At 46.7% G+C, this 16,278-nt stretch overlaps 1 protein-coding gene across 1 annotated transcript in view; it reads right to left on the minus strand.

Moving 5' to 3' along the window:
- LOC146760845 (uncharacterized) overlaps positions 1–16,278 on the minus strand; it is a 56,252-nt gene that overhangs the window by 16,704 nt on the left and 23,270 nt on the right. The window contains exon 4 of the mRNA XM_085549829.1: positions 14,829–14,979. Coding sequence (XP_085405955.1) covers positions 14,829–14,979 — 151 coding nt within the window. The remainder of the gene's footprint in view (positions 1–14,828; positions 14,980–16,278) is intronic.

The following is a 16,278-nucleotide window of genomic DNA, read 5'->3' on the forward strand; positions in this document are numbered from 1 at the left end:
CTGAGAGAAAATTGCCGCAGTGCAGATCACTGTCAAAGATGTCTGCTGTGTGTGATGGATATCACAGGGATGTCTCTCTCCATCTCCTGCTTTCCAGTAGGGAGCGTATCCACTCTACTGGAGAGCCTCTCTGCTCCCCAATTACATCCACCACAACTAAATAATTTCAGAGATTGCTCCCCAGCTGCTGCCTACCCTGAGCTCTACAAACAAAAGTAATGATGGCTGTGCCTTGTTTTATTAAGGGTCTGCTGAGCTCAGAGACCTCAAAATGCCACCTTGCAAATATTAATTCATGATGCTCTGCATTTGCCTCTGGTGTCAAGGAAACATTCGCAACCGTTTTCAGCTAATCATAAAAACAGAGGCTGTTCTTCACTATTGCCCTCATAAAAAGTGCTCAGAAAAAGTTGGCTACGTCATGGGCTGCATTCATCGCAAATGTTGTCTTTATTTTTTTTTTTAAGCACAACAGTTCCCTCCTATTTTTGTGCCCGCTATAAATCAACTCTTTTTGGAAACCAGACAAAAAGCCATCACACTGGTTTAGCCTCCAGGGTTTTCTTTTGTTTATCCACAGGTCTAGATAAACCATAGGCATCAGTGAGGGCTAAACACAACAAACTAGAGCAAAGCAGTTCACCTGTTTAAATTAATTTACCCCTGAATGCTGTTTGTAGCTCCCACAGCTGCAGGGCACCTCTGCACAATAACCTTCATTCTGCATGCTGCACCTGCGCCTGTGTCCAACACCTTGGGCAACCCTGACCCCAAAGATTTAACCCAAATTCCGAGGGCAAAGGGGGCAATTTTACCCTTAGCTGAAACATCTGGAATACATCAAGCTGCCAGTGGTCCCCTTGCACTCTTAGCCCAAAGTGCTACATGTGAGCATGGAGTTAGAGACCAGCTCAAGAAAAGCTCTTAAACTTGAGCTTAATTTTAAGTTAACTTTCTGCCAAGTATTGTGCTGAGGAGGGGTTGGTTCTTGCATGCCCTGCTAATAGGAACCACGTGTGTGCAGGCAGCCAGGAGGGCTATGACTTGCTTATTTTTCTACACCCTTGTCAATCAAGTATTTCTCCCCATGTAAATTCCCCACTGAAAAGACAGCACCCAAAACATACACATCCATCAGTCACATCTTCATGGGGCAAAGGCTCTAAATTGGTACTTGGTGAATCTCTTTTGCAAGGGAGCTGGGTTAGCACTGCCAATATTATAATACAGCCTAATCATTTATCAGCTCTCCCCTTCACGCCATTATTCCTTGTCTCACAGCTCAGGCTTTGGGCACAGAATACTAATGTCACGGGCTCATCAGTATGCTGGAGGGCTGCGTGTGCATCTCAGCCACGCATGCTGATAGCATGAAATCCATGGAGGGCATAATGGAAATTCACACGCTGCTCCATTAGCATACTGCAGAGCCTCTTACCTATCGCTCATGTGAAGAGCTGGCCCCACATGTCCCATGGATTTGGCCCTGCCACACTCATCACTGCAGGCATAGCCAAGTCTCCCTTATGAAATGCAAGTGAGGTGCTCAGGAAAAGAATGCTCTTTCTGGACTGGCTCTACCTTTGGTGTTTTGTCTGCAAACCTTTAACTTACACAGCTTCTCTTGCTGTTGTGCTGTAAGCGTGACCTTGAGCAAAATGCTTTGCTCTTTCTAAGGGATCTGTCAGGGTTCTGAAAGCACAGAGAAGCCATCCAGGGAACTGCAGGAAATCTGCAGCTCTCCGGGGTGCAGACTGGTTACAAAGCAAGGCAGCCATCACCTTCTCTGAATGAGTGGGATCCACCACTCGCTCCACCAAGGATGTTATCTGATCCAACCCCCCTGCAATGCACAGGGACACCCACTGCTCCATCAGGTGCCCAGAGCACCATCCCCTGACCTTGGGTGTCTCCTAGGATAGGTCACCACCATGATAGTGTAAAAAACTTACTTATATTCAATCTAAATCTCCCCTCTCTTAGTTTGAAACCATCTCCCTTTATCCTGTCACAACAAACCCTGCTTAAGAGTCTGTCCCCTTCCAATCCCACAGTACACAGTGAATGTGACTTGGAGCTGAGAGGCAGCCTCGGGTCTGCAAGGAAGGACACCCGAGAGTCCCATCCCATTTATTCCTTAGTCAGCTGCACCAGTCTTAGCCGCATCCACCTGATTCACCATGTATGAGTCAGGGCTGTGAAAACATGAGAGAAAGAATAGAGAGAAGAGCAAGACCACATGGTTCCAGCACAGACCAGCTACAGAAGGACAACTGATCTCAGCCCCTTGCAACACAGCTGGGCAAGAGAGAAAATCTGGTAGGGAAACAAAATCCTTGAGAGGGGAAAAGATGTGCTTAAAATCACCCAGCAAGGTAACAACAGCACTGAGAACAGATTGAGCTCCTGGCACAGGGCTTAGCATCCTACTGACCTGCACATTTCACCTCACATTGCAGAGGCTTTTGGAAAAGAAACCAAATGTGTGCTGGTGTCAGGAATAAAACATATGAGGCTAGTTAGCTTTCTCCTTATTATACTGCTCTGTAATAAGGGTCTGCGCCAGAGCCAGGACTCTCTTTTCATCCATTCATACAATGTGCCCACTGTTATCCCCCCTGACTCCCGAGTCGCATGACCCAGCCATGAAAAATGGTTCTGATTCATTTACATTAAAGATGTGGATATTTTAAGGGGCATAGAAGACCTTCTCTCATGATTGTTAAATGTCCACAGTGAAGCACACAGAACATAAGCCACTGGGTCATGAAATGTAGCATTTCTTTCATTCTTATCTCCCTTCTCCAGCTTGCCAGAGCACTGCAAGCCATCACATTGATGTATAAGCAGCAAAATCTCTCTCTCAGGATGGAGAAAAATATTCACCTTTAAACAATATTGGCTTTGGCTGGTGAAATGCATGGCTACAGCCGCAGGAAACACAACACAGGTTATTACAAATATTAAATACAAGCAAGCAAAGGGTAACAAGAAAGCAGAGCCGTGAGCATCGTCTTGATAATTTGCAGCAAGCTGTGTGCTGCCATAGGGAAGTGAATGAATATAGCTGGCACACGGATGTACAGACCTGAGTTTTCCGGGCAAGATGAAATAAAATCAAATAGGAGGCAGAAAACAGGTTGTTCTGTGACCAGATTTCAGGCTCAGTTCCTCAATTAGCTTTCTGATGAAGCATTGCCTTTACTTTGAACCCACTCCTGGGGGAACCAGCGTACAGCGGATGTATCCAATGCACAGACCGCTCTCATACGCTGGAAATGCCTATTTACAAGCAGAACACATCAGAGGAAGACAGTTATAATCTCAGCCTCCTGCTCCCACCCTGTCAGCTCTCCTCACATTGTGCTCCCCTCAAATCTACATGAATGTCCCACAGACCCCCCAGAAAACAGGAATTGGCTCTTGAAAGTCAGTACCAGACACAAAAATGCCTTTCAGGACAGGTCTCTGAGTGTTGGCTGGGTCATTGGCTGCAGGATGAATGGCAAATCATGGCAGCCCAGGAAGCTGTCCCCAGGCTGGGACATAAGGAACCTCAGGGACCCATTACCGAGACCTATTAGACATAATATTCATGCAGAGAGCAATCAGTCATATGTTCTGCCAGCCATCATGTACTGCAGTCTATCTTTATAAATTAGCCTCTATTTCCCCTTCTGTAAGAGAAAATGAGGAGGTGGAGAGTCCCTTGCCCATTCCCACAACTCAGGGAAGAAATCCTATATTATTAATACGGTCATCTGTCATGCTGCCTGCTCCCTAAGAAACATGCTCCTTTTAACACAGAAATCCATCCTTTCTAATGGAAAGGAAACAAACATAATCACCACTAAGCATCACTAGTCCTTCTAGGCTTTTGTGCCTGGGGCCCTGCACATCTTGGTATCATTCATGGGCTTTCAGTGCTGACCAAAAGTTCAACTCGCTGCAAGTGAAATTTCTGGAGGAAGCAGGGAGTGTCCCATCTGAAAGCCATAAAGAGCTTGGTGAAAAACAACAGAAAACACTGTCTGCAACAGATTTATTTGTTGGATTAGGAAAGTCTTCCCTAAAGTTGCATTTTACATCCCAAACTCAGGGAAGTATCCCCAATCAGGATATCACTCAACTGCACAATTAATTTTAAAGCAGACATGCCAAACATGAGATCTGTTGGCCAGATCCAACCTGTGCAATACACTCACCATGCATTATGTGTCACAGTCAGATTCTCCAGGACTATATTTGCATTCTATAAATCACGTCTCTTGCATTCCTGATGCAATCAGTGAAGCAGCATCTGTCTGGATGTGTGGATAACCAACAGTGACTCACAGGGGCAAATACCAGGACCACCGCTTTCAGATGGAAGTCAGAAGACATCTTTCCCACGTCACATGGTGAACTTTGGCCATCTCTCCCAAATTCCTGCTTTTTCCCTGTTTATCCTCTCCAGACCATGCATCCTCTGCATCTCAAACCAGGGTATTGCTGCTACCAACCTCAGCAGAGTATCCTGCAAGCATCCCAGTCCACGCACCATGTTCACAAGTGGAGTTTCATTGGAAATACTCAATTTGCAGCATAGCTCCAAGTTCTCTGATGAAAGAAGTCTCCCCTCCCCCCCCCCTAAAAAAAGAAGAATTTTAGCAGCTATCTAAAGAAAGAGGAGAGGAATGCAGAGAATGAATCCACCAACATAAAAACCCAGGAAGCTTGCTTTTAGCCACCAAGAGCATCTCACTGACAGACTTGATTTTTCTCACCCCAGTTGGATGTTATGTTTCCTCTCCTCTCCTCTCCTCTCCTCTCCTCTCCTCTCCTCTCCTCTCCTCTCCTCTCTCCTCTCTCCTCTCTCCTCTCTCCTCTCTCCTCTCTCCTCTCTCCTCTCTCCTCTCTCCTCTCTCCTCTCTCCTCTCTCCTCTCTCCTCTCTCCTCTCTCCTCTCTCCTCTCTCCTCTCTTTCTTTCTTTTCCATTTGCTAAATTTGTTCATTCTACAGAGGGCTTGGCTGTTTTTTTTTTCTTTTTTCTTTTTTTTTCCTTTTTTTTTATTAAAAAAAAAAAAAAAGAAAAAAAAAGACAACAGACATTCATGGCTCCCAGCTGTCAAAAGCCACACAATGCCTAAGGCTGTCTGTCTTCTTGCAAATGCTCTGTTTTCCTGTAGACTATGTTCTCATTAATCAAGCTTCAGACTTAGCTTAGCCTCTCTCACTTCTTATAAACCAAGGGAGACACATCAGGGTCAGAATGTAACGCAGCATCACTGACTTACCATGAGACTGTTGAAAACAAACGTGTCAGCTGGGCTCTTCTCCCACTGCAGTCAGTTGGAGGTGTTTCGTTTGTTTTCTTTTAACGTGGCTCAATTCAAAGCCAGCATTGAGGATCAAGGAATAGAAGTCATCTCTCACAGACTGTAAGACTGTATCCTTGAACGTCACCCAAAAAAAAACAAAGCCCAGACCCAAAGTTAAATAGTGTTTAATTTCTGCTGGACCACTAGACCTGTGCTTGGCTGGTGACCAGTGATGATCCCCAAGATGCAGTTGCTGAAGTCCAGAGATGTGGGTATCTGTGGGATGGCAGGAATAAGAACAGCACATTCACCATTTGTTGTTGGGAAAAATAGGCCTTTGTCTGGGGTTCTCACTACAGAAAGAAACATGAAAAGCTGTAAATGGGTCAGTAAACAGCTCTAGTAAGGGGGTGGGGGGTGGGGTGGGGACTGATCTTGAGTGAGAGGTCAGAAAGCCAATCTACTTCTATAAAGTCAGAGAGTTCAGGGGGGCTGAGGTACATAAGAACTGCAAGAGAAAATTTCCAGTATTGGAACTTCTGACCCACAAATACATTCGCTGGTTGTAGGTTGGGCTAAAGATATTCAGCTGGAAGCAGAGAGCTTTCACCAACTGCACGGTGGGCCCTCCAGCAAGTGAAAGGCTTGGTTGGCATCACCACCCTCTGCAGGGCCTGGCAGAGCATTACACCATTACCATGCCCACAAAACCTCAATCTTGCTTGCAGCCATGGGAATTCAACAAGTTAAAACCAAGGCAAGCAGTGACTTGACCCACTGGCTCTGCAGCATTGCCCCTGGGCCCAACCCAGCCAACATAGGCTGCAGCAATTGGGCATAATTGCCCCTTCTTGACACTCTCGCCTCTGGAGAAGCCACAGTGAAGCCTTCCATCCCTCCAGCAGCAGTGAAGGCTCTGACCTTGCAAGGTTCATTTTGGCCTGCATGCAGGCTCAACTTCGCTCAGGTAATGAGATAATTCACATCTTACGCTGCTCTCCTCTGAGCCAGTAGGAGTGTTGCATCAGGGAGAGCTCAATGTGAAGCATTTGCCTCACATCGATATTCAATTAATGGCTGTGAAAATGGCTGTTGGGAGCTGAGCGATGTGAGGGTCACCACAAGGATACCACCAAAAGGAAGAAGCAAAAAGCACGTGCAGAGTCACTGGGATCACTGATGATCCAGCCCCTTTTGGCTCTTAGCTTAGTGCAATTTCTATCATTAAGTCCTTTGATTTTTTGCCTTTTTGTCCCATTTCTTAAGACCTGTGCAAAGATTTCTCTTCTCCAAGCCAGTCTGAAGACAGATTCTTTCATTCTCTACATGCAGCATTAGGCAAGGAACACAGCCTCTATATTCATAAGTCAGTTTGGAGACTGCTCACCCTGCTGCTGGTGGTACAAGTATGGCAATATCTGTGTCTTCTCTCCATGATAGGCATGGAGAAATTGGGAGAAAAATGAGACCTTTCTCCATCTCGTTTCATTCACAATTACTTTTTTTTTTTTTCTTAGAAGGTTTGTGCCTTGTCTTATCATTCAGGTCATCTTTTAACTGCTGTTAATTTTAATTCCAGCAGGCACTTAATGTGCTAATCAAACCTGATGGCTTCTCAGCAGGATGGAAAATCCCAAGTGTAGATTTGATTACTGGGCTTCTAGAGAAAAACGCTGCCATGCAAAGTAAAAAAAAAACAAACATTTTCATAGGATTATATCTGCTGTCTTCAGTCCATGGGCTAATTCACCACATTGGTCTATTTTATACCTGTGGTTATCCCAGAACATGTTACTTCATCTGTTCCATCCTAGACTAGAGAAGGGATGTTAGCATGGGGTAAATGGTAATAGGAACTCCCCTTTTCTTGTGCTATTAACCACAGCTCTTCTGCTATTGAGAAGTGCACAGCCAGGCCAAAATCCCACATCTGCAACCCAAATAAGTTCCCACAAGGGCTGCACACCTGTTCCCTGCAGCAGCAGGTCTTAACAGCATGTATGGGTAAAGATGTGGCCCCAAGGTTCAGGATGGTGCAGGCACCTTGGACACAGATTTGCTTTCTTCATGTCCCTGTGCCAGCACAGGGGATGGCATCCCAGCTGAAAATGTACCTTGGGTATTGGACACAGCTCTCCTGTGCCTGCCCTGCTGCAGGTTTGTGTGTGGTCTTACAGCTGGGGAGAAGATAAACTTCTCCTCCCTTTGCCCTGATTCAGGCTGTAAAATACAGCCTCTCTGAGAGACCCGCAGGCTAATAAATCCTAACCCGCCTTGGTGATGTATGGAGACTTGATGTGATCATGCAGCACTCTCTGTGTCAACACAGCCTGGAATTCAGGACCTGCTCCACAGTCACCCAGGGTGGTTCAGATAAGAGAAGTACAGAGTTGAGTAGAATGATTTCTTCCAAGTCTCAGGCTAGCTCTTGTAATAATGGTGATTCTACACTGTTCTGATGCCAGTTATTACCAGTCTCTGCTGACTTCCAGACTGGTGTGCCAAGGCATCTCACACCTGAAAGTCAAACAGCTCCAGTGCACTCAGGTGGTGCATCCCAAAAACAGACAGCAGAGCCAGACACCCCACAGCCAGTTTCACTCTGAACCACTCTGGATCACAACATCACTCTGGACTATGCAAAATCAGTGCTGGAGCTGGCTCAGAAGATTCACAATCCAAATCATACAATGTGCGGGACTGGAGAGGCACAGTCTGAGCAATCAGGTCTACTGGCCCAAGATATGGTAATCCAAGTGGCATTGACTTCGATTGATACCTGCCAAAGTCCACACAGTCCAGCAGCACTGATCAACTCATTGCAATGGCAAACACATAGAGGTACAAATGTCTTCCTACAGTCAACTTCTTAGTCCAGTTCATGCAGCATCCCTGCCTGCATGTGCTCAGCCTCAGACCTTCTCTGAGCCACCTTTGGGAAGTAAAACCAGCCACCTCTGAGACAACTTTCTTGGAAATACGCAGAGAAAAACAACCATTTCTTCAGCATTTTCTTCTTTTCTGTCTGCCTGCCAACAGTAAGTTGGGAACTCTGTTCTCAGGCAAAGGTACGGGACGGCAAATGTGGTATAAGTGGGTCTTGAGATGCTCAGCTGGCATCTCAATCCACATCCTCTTTGTGGAAATAACACAATTCCTTATCAGTAAGGCTTCTGATGTATTCCACCTTTCAAAGAAACCCAATTAACCCGTTCCCCTTTGTGCTTAGTACTTCTAACATCAATGAAAATGAGCATCACCTGGCAGACTTTTTATAGGCTCAATAAATGCCGTGAAAACTGCAAAGATATTTCCAAGAAATCCCAGCTGTGGCCTTCAGACCATAAATCCAGGAGACATTTCCCACATCATAATTTCTCTTTCAGTATTCTCCGTTCATGGGGAGGTATTTGACAGAGCCTTAAGCCTCCAGACTGAATTTCTGATTCAGGCCCTCAAAAATGAACCCATCCTTTCCATTTATCTGAAAACTCTCATAACAGAAACACCGATCGCTGTGATTAATTGTCACATATGTGGGAGCATCCTGTTCGGGGAAAATGCAAGCTCAATTCTACATGGGTTATTTACAAGCCAGCTGCTCCAGCCATTAAAATATCTACCCTGAATATCTGCTTTCACACCACAGTTTGAACAAGCAGATTAGTCTCTGCATCACGGGCTCCCATGTTTTCCAGCTCAGTACAGCTCTCTGCAAAACGAAGACTTCAATAAATAGCACTCTTAAGGGCACTCCTGCTGGAACGAGCCTTCTCTAGCAATGTTTCAACTCCGGAAAGAGCCTGTTTTGAGCCCCAAAGAAATCCACCGGAAATAACCCTGGAATTTTTATGTTTATATCTGCGTAGCTGTGGAAACGCTGTGGGAGAGGGTTGTTTTTGTTTTGTGAGGCAAATAGAAAATCCATGATTTTCTTCAATATTCCAAGTCCTCCCTCCCCTCCTGCTGTAAGAAAAGGGCTCTTGTCCAAGCTGTATTTTTTTATGAACGCCTCCCCTGCCCCAGCATAGAGCAATCCAGTGTCGAGCGCATTCCTTGGCATCCTCACCCCTAATTGCTCTCAGGCTGTTGCAACACTTCTCGTGTTCCTGGCTCAACCCAAAGTCTGACTTGACTTTGGAGGAGGCTGGGCTGACCCCAGTCCTGCTGAATCCATGAATCAGTGGGGTGTCTGGTAGACACATAAGGAGCCCAGTTGGGAGATGGATCGCTTATTGCTTGGGAGGAAGGAGGATCTCTGCTCTGCAACTTGCAGGAGACCCTGCTGAGACTGGGGAGCGTGCTACAGAGCATCAGGGATGAGGGTACTCACTCAAAAAAGCACCCTCAGACCATCCATAAGAATAACCTAGTATATCTTTTCCATTCTCACCGTTTCCCTCATTTCTCCCTGCTGCTCCCACTCTACCCTCCACTTCTTTTGCAGTCCTGCTGGACAGGCTGCCTGCTACCTCCTTCTACTCAATTCCCACACAAGCCTGGAGCCCTAAGGTACAGAATCAAACAATCACAGAATGGACGGGTTGGAAGGGAGATAAAAACCCATCCAGCTCCCCCCCCCTGCTGTGGGCTGGTTGCCCCCCATCAGCTCTGGCTGCCCAGGCCCATAGCTTTGACAACCTCCAGGAATGGGGCACCCACAGCTCTCTGGGTAGAAGTGCCAGGTCCTCATCTCTAAGAGTTTCTTCCCAACATCTAACCTAAATCTTCCCTCTCTTAGTTTAAAGCCATTCCCCCTTGTCCTATCACTATCAGACTGTGTAAGAAGTCAGCCCACTCCTGCTGATAAGCTCCCTTCAAGTACTGGAAGGCCACAATGGGCTCTCCCCAGAGCCTTCTTTTCTCCAAGATAAACAAGCCCAGAAACACTGCTTCAGGGTAGTTTTGCTTCAGATGCATTGGCTGAGCCCTTCTGCCCAACAATCTCCCTCCTGTCCTGTTACTGAAAATATCTCTGCACAGCAGAGCAAGTCCCCTTGGCATCTCTGCTTTCTCCATCCTTCCCAACCCACTGAGGAGATCCAGGTCTGCTGCAGTGTGGTACTGCTGCCAACCCAAGCACCCAATGCCACAAAAATCTTTGAGCCAAATCTCTACAGGATAGTGACCAGCTCACAAATGCCCACACCACAAGTCCATCACAGAACCCCACTGCAAACTGCTTACTGCTTGTATCATATCATAACTTCTTTCCCAAGAACCCACACGGCACCACACATAACAATCCCACACAAAGCCATGAGTAATTCTGTAATAGAATAATTCTGTTAGAAGGGAGCTACAAAGTTCATCAAGACCAACTGCAGTACTACGAGGCACAACCTATTAGTGCAACTCAGCTCTTGCACATTGCAACACACTCAAGATTGCCATTTGTGATGCCGTGTCCATAAGGTGGTCTTCTCTTCAGCAAACCCCATGAACAAAATGTCCCTGGGGCAGCTTAGCATGTTAGTCCAGGAGAGAATTAAGTAGTCAATGATAAACTATCATCGCCATAATTGAAACCCACGCAGGAAGCACCAGATGTATTCAGCATCCTGCAACAAAGGCTCCAGGCCAGCACATAGCGATGTATGAGCCAAAGGGTTTCCCCAGAGCAAGGCTGTGCCTGGCATAAGGCTTGGGAAGGGAACTGCTCCTTGTTGCAGGACTGCACTTAATGCAAGTGTGTGGTACATCAGTGGGAAAAGGGCACGAGATTGGCATCACCCTCCAGCAGTAATGAAGAAACAGAAGATCTTCATTGTGGGGAAGAGGGGTTGCTCCAGAGCATCAGTCATAGTCACACAGTCAGCCTCATCTATGAAGGAGGCCTGGGGCTGGAGGCTTTCAATTGCTGACATATTCATTTAGAGGGAAAGTGTCTTTAGGAGCTGGTCAACTCAGCTGAGAGACATGGCACTGCCAGAGGGAGCTTTCTCCAGTGCCCCCATCACACCAAGTGGCTCTGGAATCCTGCAATCCAATAGTTTCGGGTTTTTTTGGTTGGTGCTCCCTGCATGGGGCATCTGCTTAAGAAATGGATGAAATCTGTTGGTTATTCCAGACAATGATTCACCTTCTAGACTGCCTGGTTTGACCCACCTGGAAGCACTCTGGTGTCCTTTTCTTTAGTCTTTCCCATTGCAGGAAGGAGGTCAGAAATGAGTGAGTCTCCATGGCAGGATTTAGATTTGCCCAAATCTGGAGACCTTTTTCCATTTTTAGCTCAGCTCAGGAGATCACAAGCATATGGAGGAAAGGATGACTTGGATTTAGACAGAGTGTAATGGCAGGACCAGGCAAGGAAACAATGTGCAGGAGACATTTTCCCCAGGCAGACCAAGGGGAAAAGCATGGGCAGGGAGAGGTGGAGCATTGCCCAGGGAGGTGGTAGGTTTACCATCCATGGAGGTGTTCAAGTACCATGGTGATGTGGCACTGAGGGACCTGGTCAGTGGGCATGGTGGGGGTATGCTGGGTTTGGAATTGGTGATCTTGGACATGGTTTCCAACCTTAATGATTCTATGATCCTATGATATTTGCTCAAGCAAAGTCACTTCTTCCCCAACTTTGCAGTTCTTTGTTGGATTAGTAATGATGTGGGAACGGGAGCTTTTCTGCGGGGAAATATTTGGAGCAGGACACCAGGGAGGGGTTCAGGAATCAACCAAGTCACATAAATCACCAGGATTTCAGAGCCTGATCTCAAGGCTTTGGGAAGGACTTATGTGCTGTTTGCAGATGTGAGACCCACCCTTCTGATCCTTTGTTCAGTTCAGGGCCAGCAACATTTCCTTGATGCACAATGAACTGATTAATTCCTGCTTCTTAGCAGAGATAATGTGCTATTGATGTTCCTAGGTTTGGGTACCTTCACAAACGTTTAACATACACCCTCCTTTCTACATTAAAAAAAAAAAAAAAAAGAAAAAGAAAAAGAAAGAAAATCTCTACTAGAGCTCCCTGAAGACTACACCCCTTTGGAGTCATGCATTTCCTCCCCCTTCCCAGCTCCAATTTGTAAACTATTTGTGTGCTGATGGTTTTTAAATAGCTCCCAATGAGAATTTTACATAGGAGGAATGGCACGGCAAAACAATAAAAGAAAACAAAACAAAAATATCTGTGGGCTGGCGATTTATATAAGCATAAATTCCCTGCAACAACAAGTTCCTCTCTGCACGTCGCTCCTCTCGTACAAACACACCATCAGATAAAGGAATGCACGTGATTCATTCACTGCCCTCTGATGTGGTGGAGCCCTTGAATGGAACATTTAAGCTATCCTGCTGGATTATGCTGCTTATGATCAGGCTGTAGGACTTACAGGCTGCTGTTGAGTGGCTAGAGGCAGGCTGGGCTCCCAGATGACACAGAGCTGCAGAGAACAAATTGCTCCATGGGTGCTAAACACTCTTATGGGGGCTGAAAAAGAAGTTTTGTTTGGCTGTGCTGAGCTCTTGGTGTGTGGAGACGAGGAAATAGATCTGCTGGCCCGCTCTGGAAGCTTGCTACAAGCTCAGCTTTCATTGCCAGTGGATGCTTTATCTTTCCATTCTTGTGCTAGAAATATCATGGGACCACAATGATGGCAGGCTACTAGATAGTGCAGTCATTACTAGACCAAAATAGATGGTGCCTGTCATTCAGTAGTGCTGCTGATGCTGTTGAGTTCTCAGTCACATTTGCTTCTGTTGTTTTTTGTTGGTTTTTTTTCCCTAGGAAATGGTCCAGAGCTGGTAAAACTGTTAAGTACTTTGGATGAGAGCTGTGGACACGCATGCTTCATGGGGTCAGGAGGAGCACACATGGCTCTGTGAGACCTGAGCTGAAAAGCGATTTGGTGGCAGAGATCCAGGTCCTTCTGCATTAGAACAGGTATCTTCTATCAGCTCCAAGCCCTGTGTAGAAGATATGGACAACTGCCCAGTTTCTCCTTCCCAACACCAGCAGCCCCTCTATGCATGCAGCAGGGAACTCTTCTCATATCAAGAGATCTTGCACTCTGTAAGTTCTCCAGGTGATAAAACAGATTTGTGTCAAGAAAGAAAACCCAACTCTTGGTCTACCCCCAGTAAAACTTTCATTCTCCCTAAAACCCAATCCAGCCCTTCTGGTCACAGCAATCAGGTATGAACTGACCCTTTTCTCTCTGCTGCATTTTGGACATCTCAGGTAAAAGCAACCTCCTACCTGGGACAGAGGATTTAAGATGATGTTAGTGGGCAGGTCTGAGATCAGGTTGAGGCTGGTATAGGGGGCAGATAAGCCCTTCTATCTTCCTCTGAATCTGGAGGATCATCCCCCTAGAAAAGGGACTTGCCTCCTGGGCCAGCACTTGGTGACATCTTCCCTAGGGTTTCTGCAGGCAGTCAGAATTTATGATCCTAGTGGTCTTTTCCAGCCTCAACAATTCTATGACTCTATGCCTCTATAGATCAGGACTGCGTTACTCCAGCAATGATGGGGAGGGGGATGGTAACAGAACAAAGCTGCACTCTTCAGCAGCCCCCACAAGCGGTTGTCAAGGGAGCTGAAAACCAGACACTTCAGAAGAAAACAGAAAAAAAATGTTTAAATGGTCCCTAGTCCTGGCACTGCCTCCACAAGCCATCTGTTGAGAGCATCCTCTCCTTTCCCCTAGGACATGTTATTCCCAGCTGTTTCCCAAGGACTAGAGAGGAAATTCCCCAATTTGAACATGACATTCGCCAGTTTGCACACGATGTCACACAATGTTGGAGTTTCCCTACAGAAGCCTGCCTCAGTTTTTCTCCTGACCACAAAGCATTTGGTTAGCGTGAAGCAGGAACAACCAGTTCAGTGGTTGAACGAACGATCGGTGTTAATTAGTAGCATTCAAAATTAAAATAAAGGTCAAAAGAGGGTAGGCATTATCAAAGAGCCTTGTTTGCTCAAAGGAAACATTAATGACACTTGTTCAGTGCTTCAAGATAAACTTGTTCAGGCACCAAGTTAATGAAGAAATAAATCCTCCTCTCCAAGGAACATCTCTACTTCTCAAATGCAAACCACATGTCTTTCATCTCGAGGCGTGCCCTGCCCTATCTCTCATCTTTTCTCATTGTTTCATTTCTCCTCAGCCTTGAGATGCCAGCTCAGTGTGAGACGAGCCCACCACCAGCTGGTTGGACTTGGGCTGACATCTTTCTGTCACCCCACAGCCATTGGTGGAGGCGTCACACTTCTCTCAAATCTCCTTTGCTGTAGAGCAAAGAACAAAGAGGGTGTCACAGGGCTGTGGTGCACATGGAGTGTGGGATGTGTGCTTTTGAGACCTCATCTGGCTGCAGAGGACTGGAGGAGTTGCTGAGAGGTGAGCTGGATCTGATGGGCACCGTGGTAATCCTATACCTCCCAGGCCACATGGAAATGTGAGTGCAGGTAGACAGAGGGGGTGATGGGACTCCTGCCCTTCTGCTAACATCACCCTGCCTGGCTGCCTGCAGGCATTTGGCTGGTGAAGAACCAGCCAGAAGCCAATTAAGTGAATAGCTCACCTGAAAGCTGGGTCACGTTCTGCAGGTGCTTTGCTCCATTGACAACAGAGGAAGACTGAGAATGTCTGTGCTCCACACTCAGGCACTTCAGGCAAGTGGGATAAATCCAGGGCTAAATATCCATTCATCCAGAAGCCCACAGCAGCAGACACTAGGATATAGTTAGAGAGAAAGAGGGAGTGAGCGTGCATGCACACACTTTGACTCTTCCATGACCCAGAGCCCCATAAAACACTCATAAGAACAATGCAGCAGGACTTGCCTGCTGCCAAACTGCCTGGCTGCTTCAGTTCCATCACAGCCTGCCTGGCCATGGCTGTGTGGGCAATGGGCAGCGGGGTGGGGGCACTGCAGGCTTTCAGTATCCATGCTCCAGCTCCCATTGCCACGTGCTCTGGAGGTTGTGGAAGATGGTATTTCCATCTTTTGGAAACCAAATCCTGGGAACACGCCCACACAGGCTTTGTCATAATCTCCTGAATTCAGTTAGAAGTAAAGAACAGGCAGAGGTCATCCTTTTCCTGGCTTAATAGCCACGCTATCAAAGCTTAACCTCTTCCCTGCTGCCTGCTCACAGATGTGTTCCCAACATAAAATGGCCTGAAGTGTCCAAACACACAATGAACACCTGCTTATCTTCGCAGCAGCATCATTTTTCTTCTCCCCTTTCTCTGCACTATTGTTTTCGACACCGGAAGGATGAACAGACAACACTGCACGATAGCCATCTGCAGAGCCATGCAGTCTTGCATTGCACGTCCCGTTCAGCTGGAAATGGGCACACGTGCCAGCCCAATGCCATTTTGCCCCATCTCACACGCTGAGGCATGAAAGATGGGCTTCCAGGGGACCAGATGGGCACCTGTCAGCAGCCATACGACAAGGGATCATTGCTTTGGGTTGTGCAGCAAAAAAAAAAAAAAGAGAAGAAAAAAAAAAGGAAAAAGCACCTTCTGCAAGATTTTCTAACATGTGATTCTCAGCACAGTGTGAAAAAAACAAATTGGCAGCTCTCTTCTTTTTCTCTGAGTGAGCAGAAGTCAAATAAAGCCAGCCTCCCACATTTATCAGTGCTCCCTTCACCACTCGGGCAAAGCAGCACAGAGCGGTGCTTTTCTCGGTGCTATCTCCCCTGGCATCTCAGGGAGCTGTGGGTGACTATCAGGATCCCAAGCCTCAGGGACTGATAGTGGGCTCCAAATGTGACACATTAGACAGCAGTGGGGAGAGGACGCTCAAGTAACTTCATCCTGCCTCACATATCTCTGGGTCAGGGCTGCCTGCTCCAGCCCAGCTGTCTCAGAGCTTGGAGCCATACGGCTGGTAGGACATCAGAGGCAGAGATCAAATTCGGAGGCTGAAAAGCATGTGCTTGTTTGCTGTCCATGCCCTGGCTCAACTTTTGTCCTCCTCCTTCCATCCTGAATTTCTAAGAGGTTCTCAGCACTGC

This window comes from Coturnix japonica, chromosome 5, assembly GCF_054131305.1.
Source record: "Coturnix japonica strain WE chromosome 5, WE-NBRP24, whole genome shotgun sequence".
Classification (NCBI taxonomy): Eukaryota; Metazoa; Chordata; class Aves; order Galliformes; family Phasianidae; genus Coturnix; species Coturnix japonica.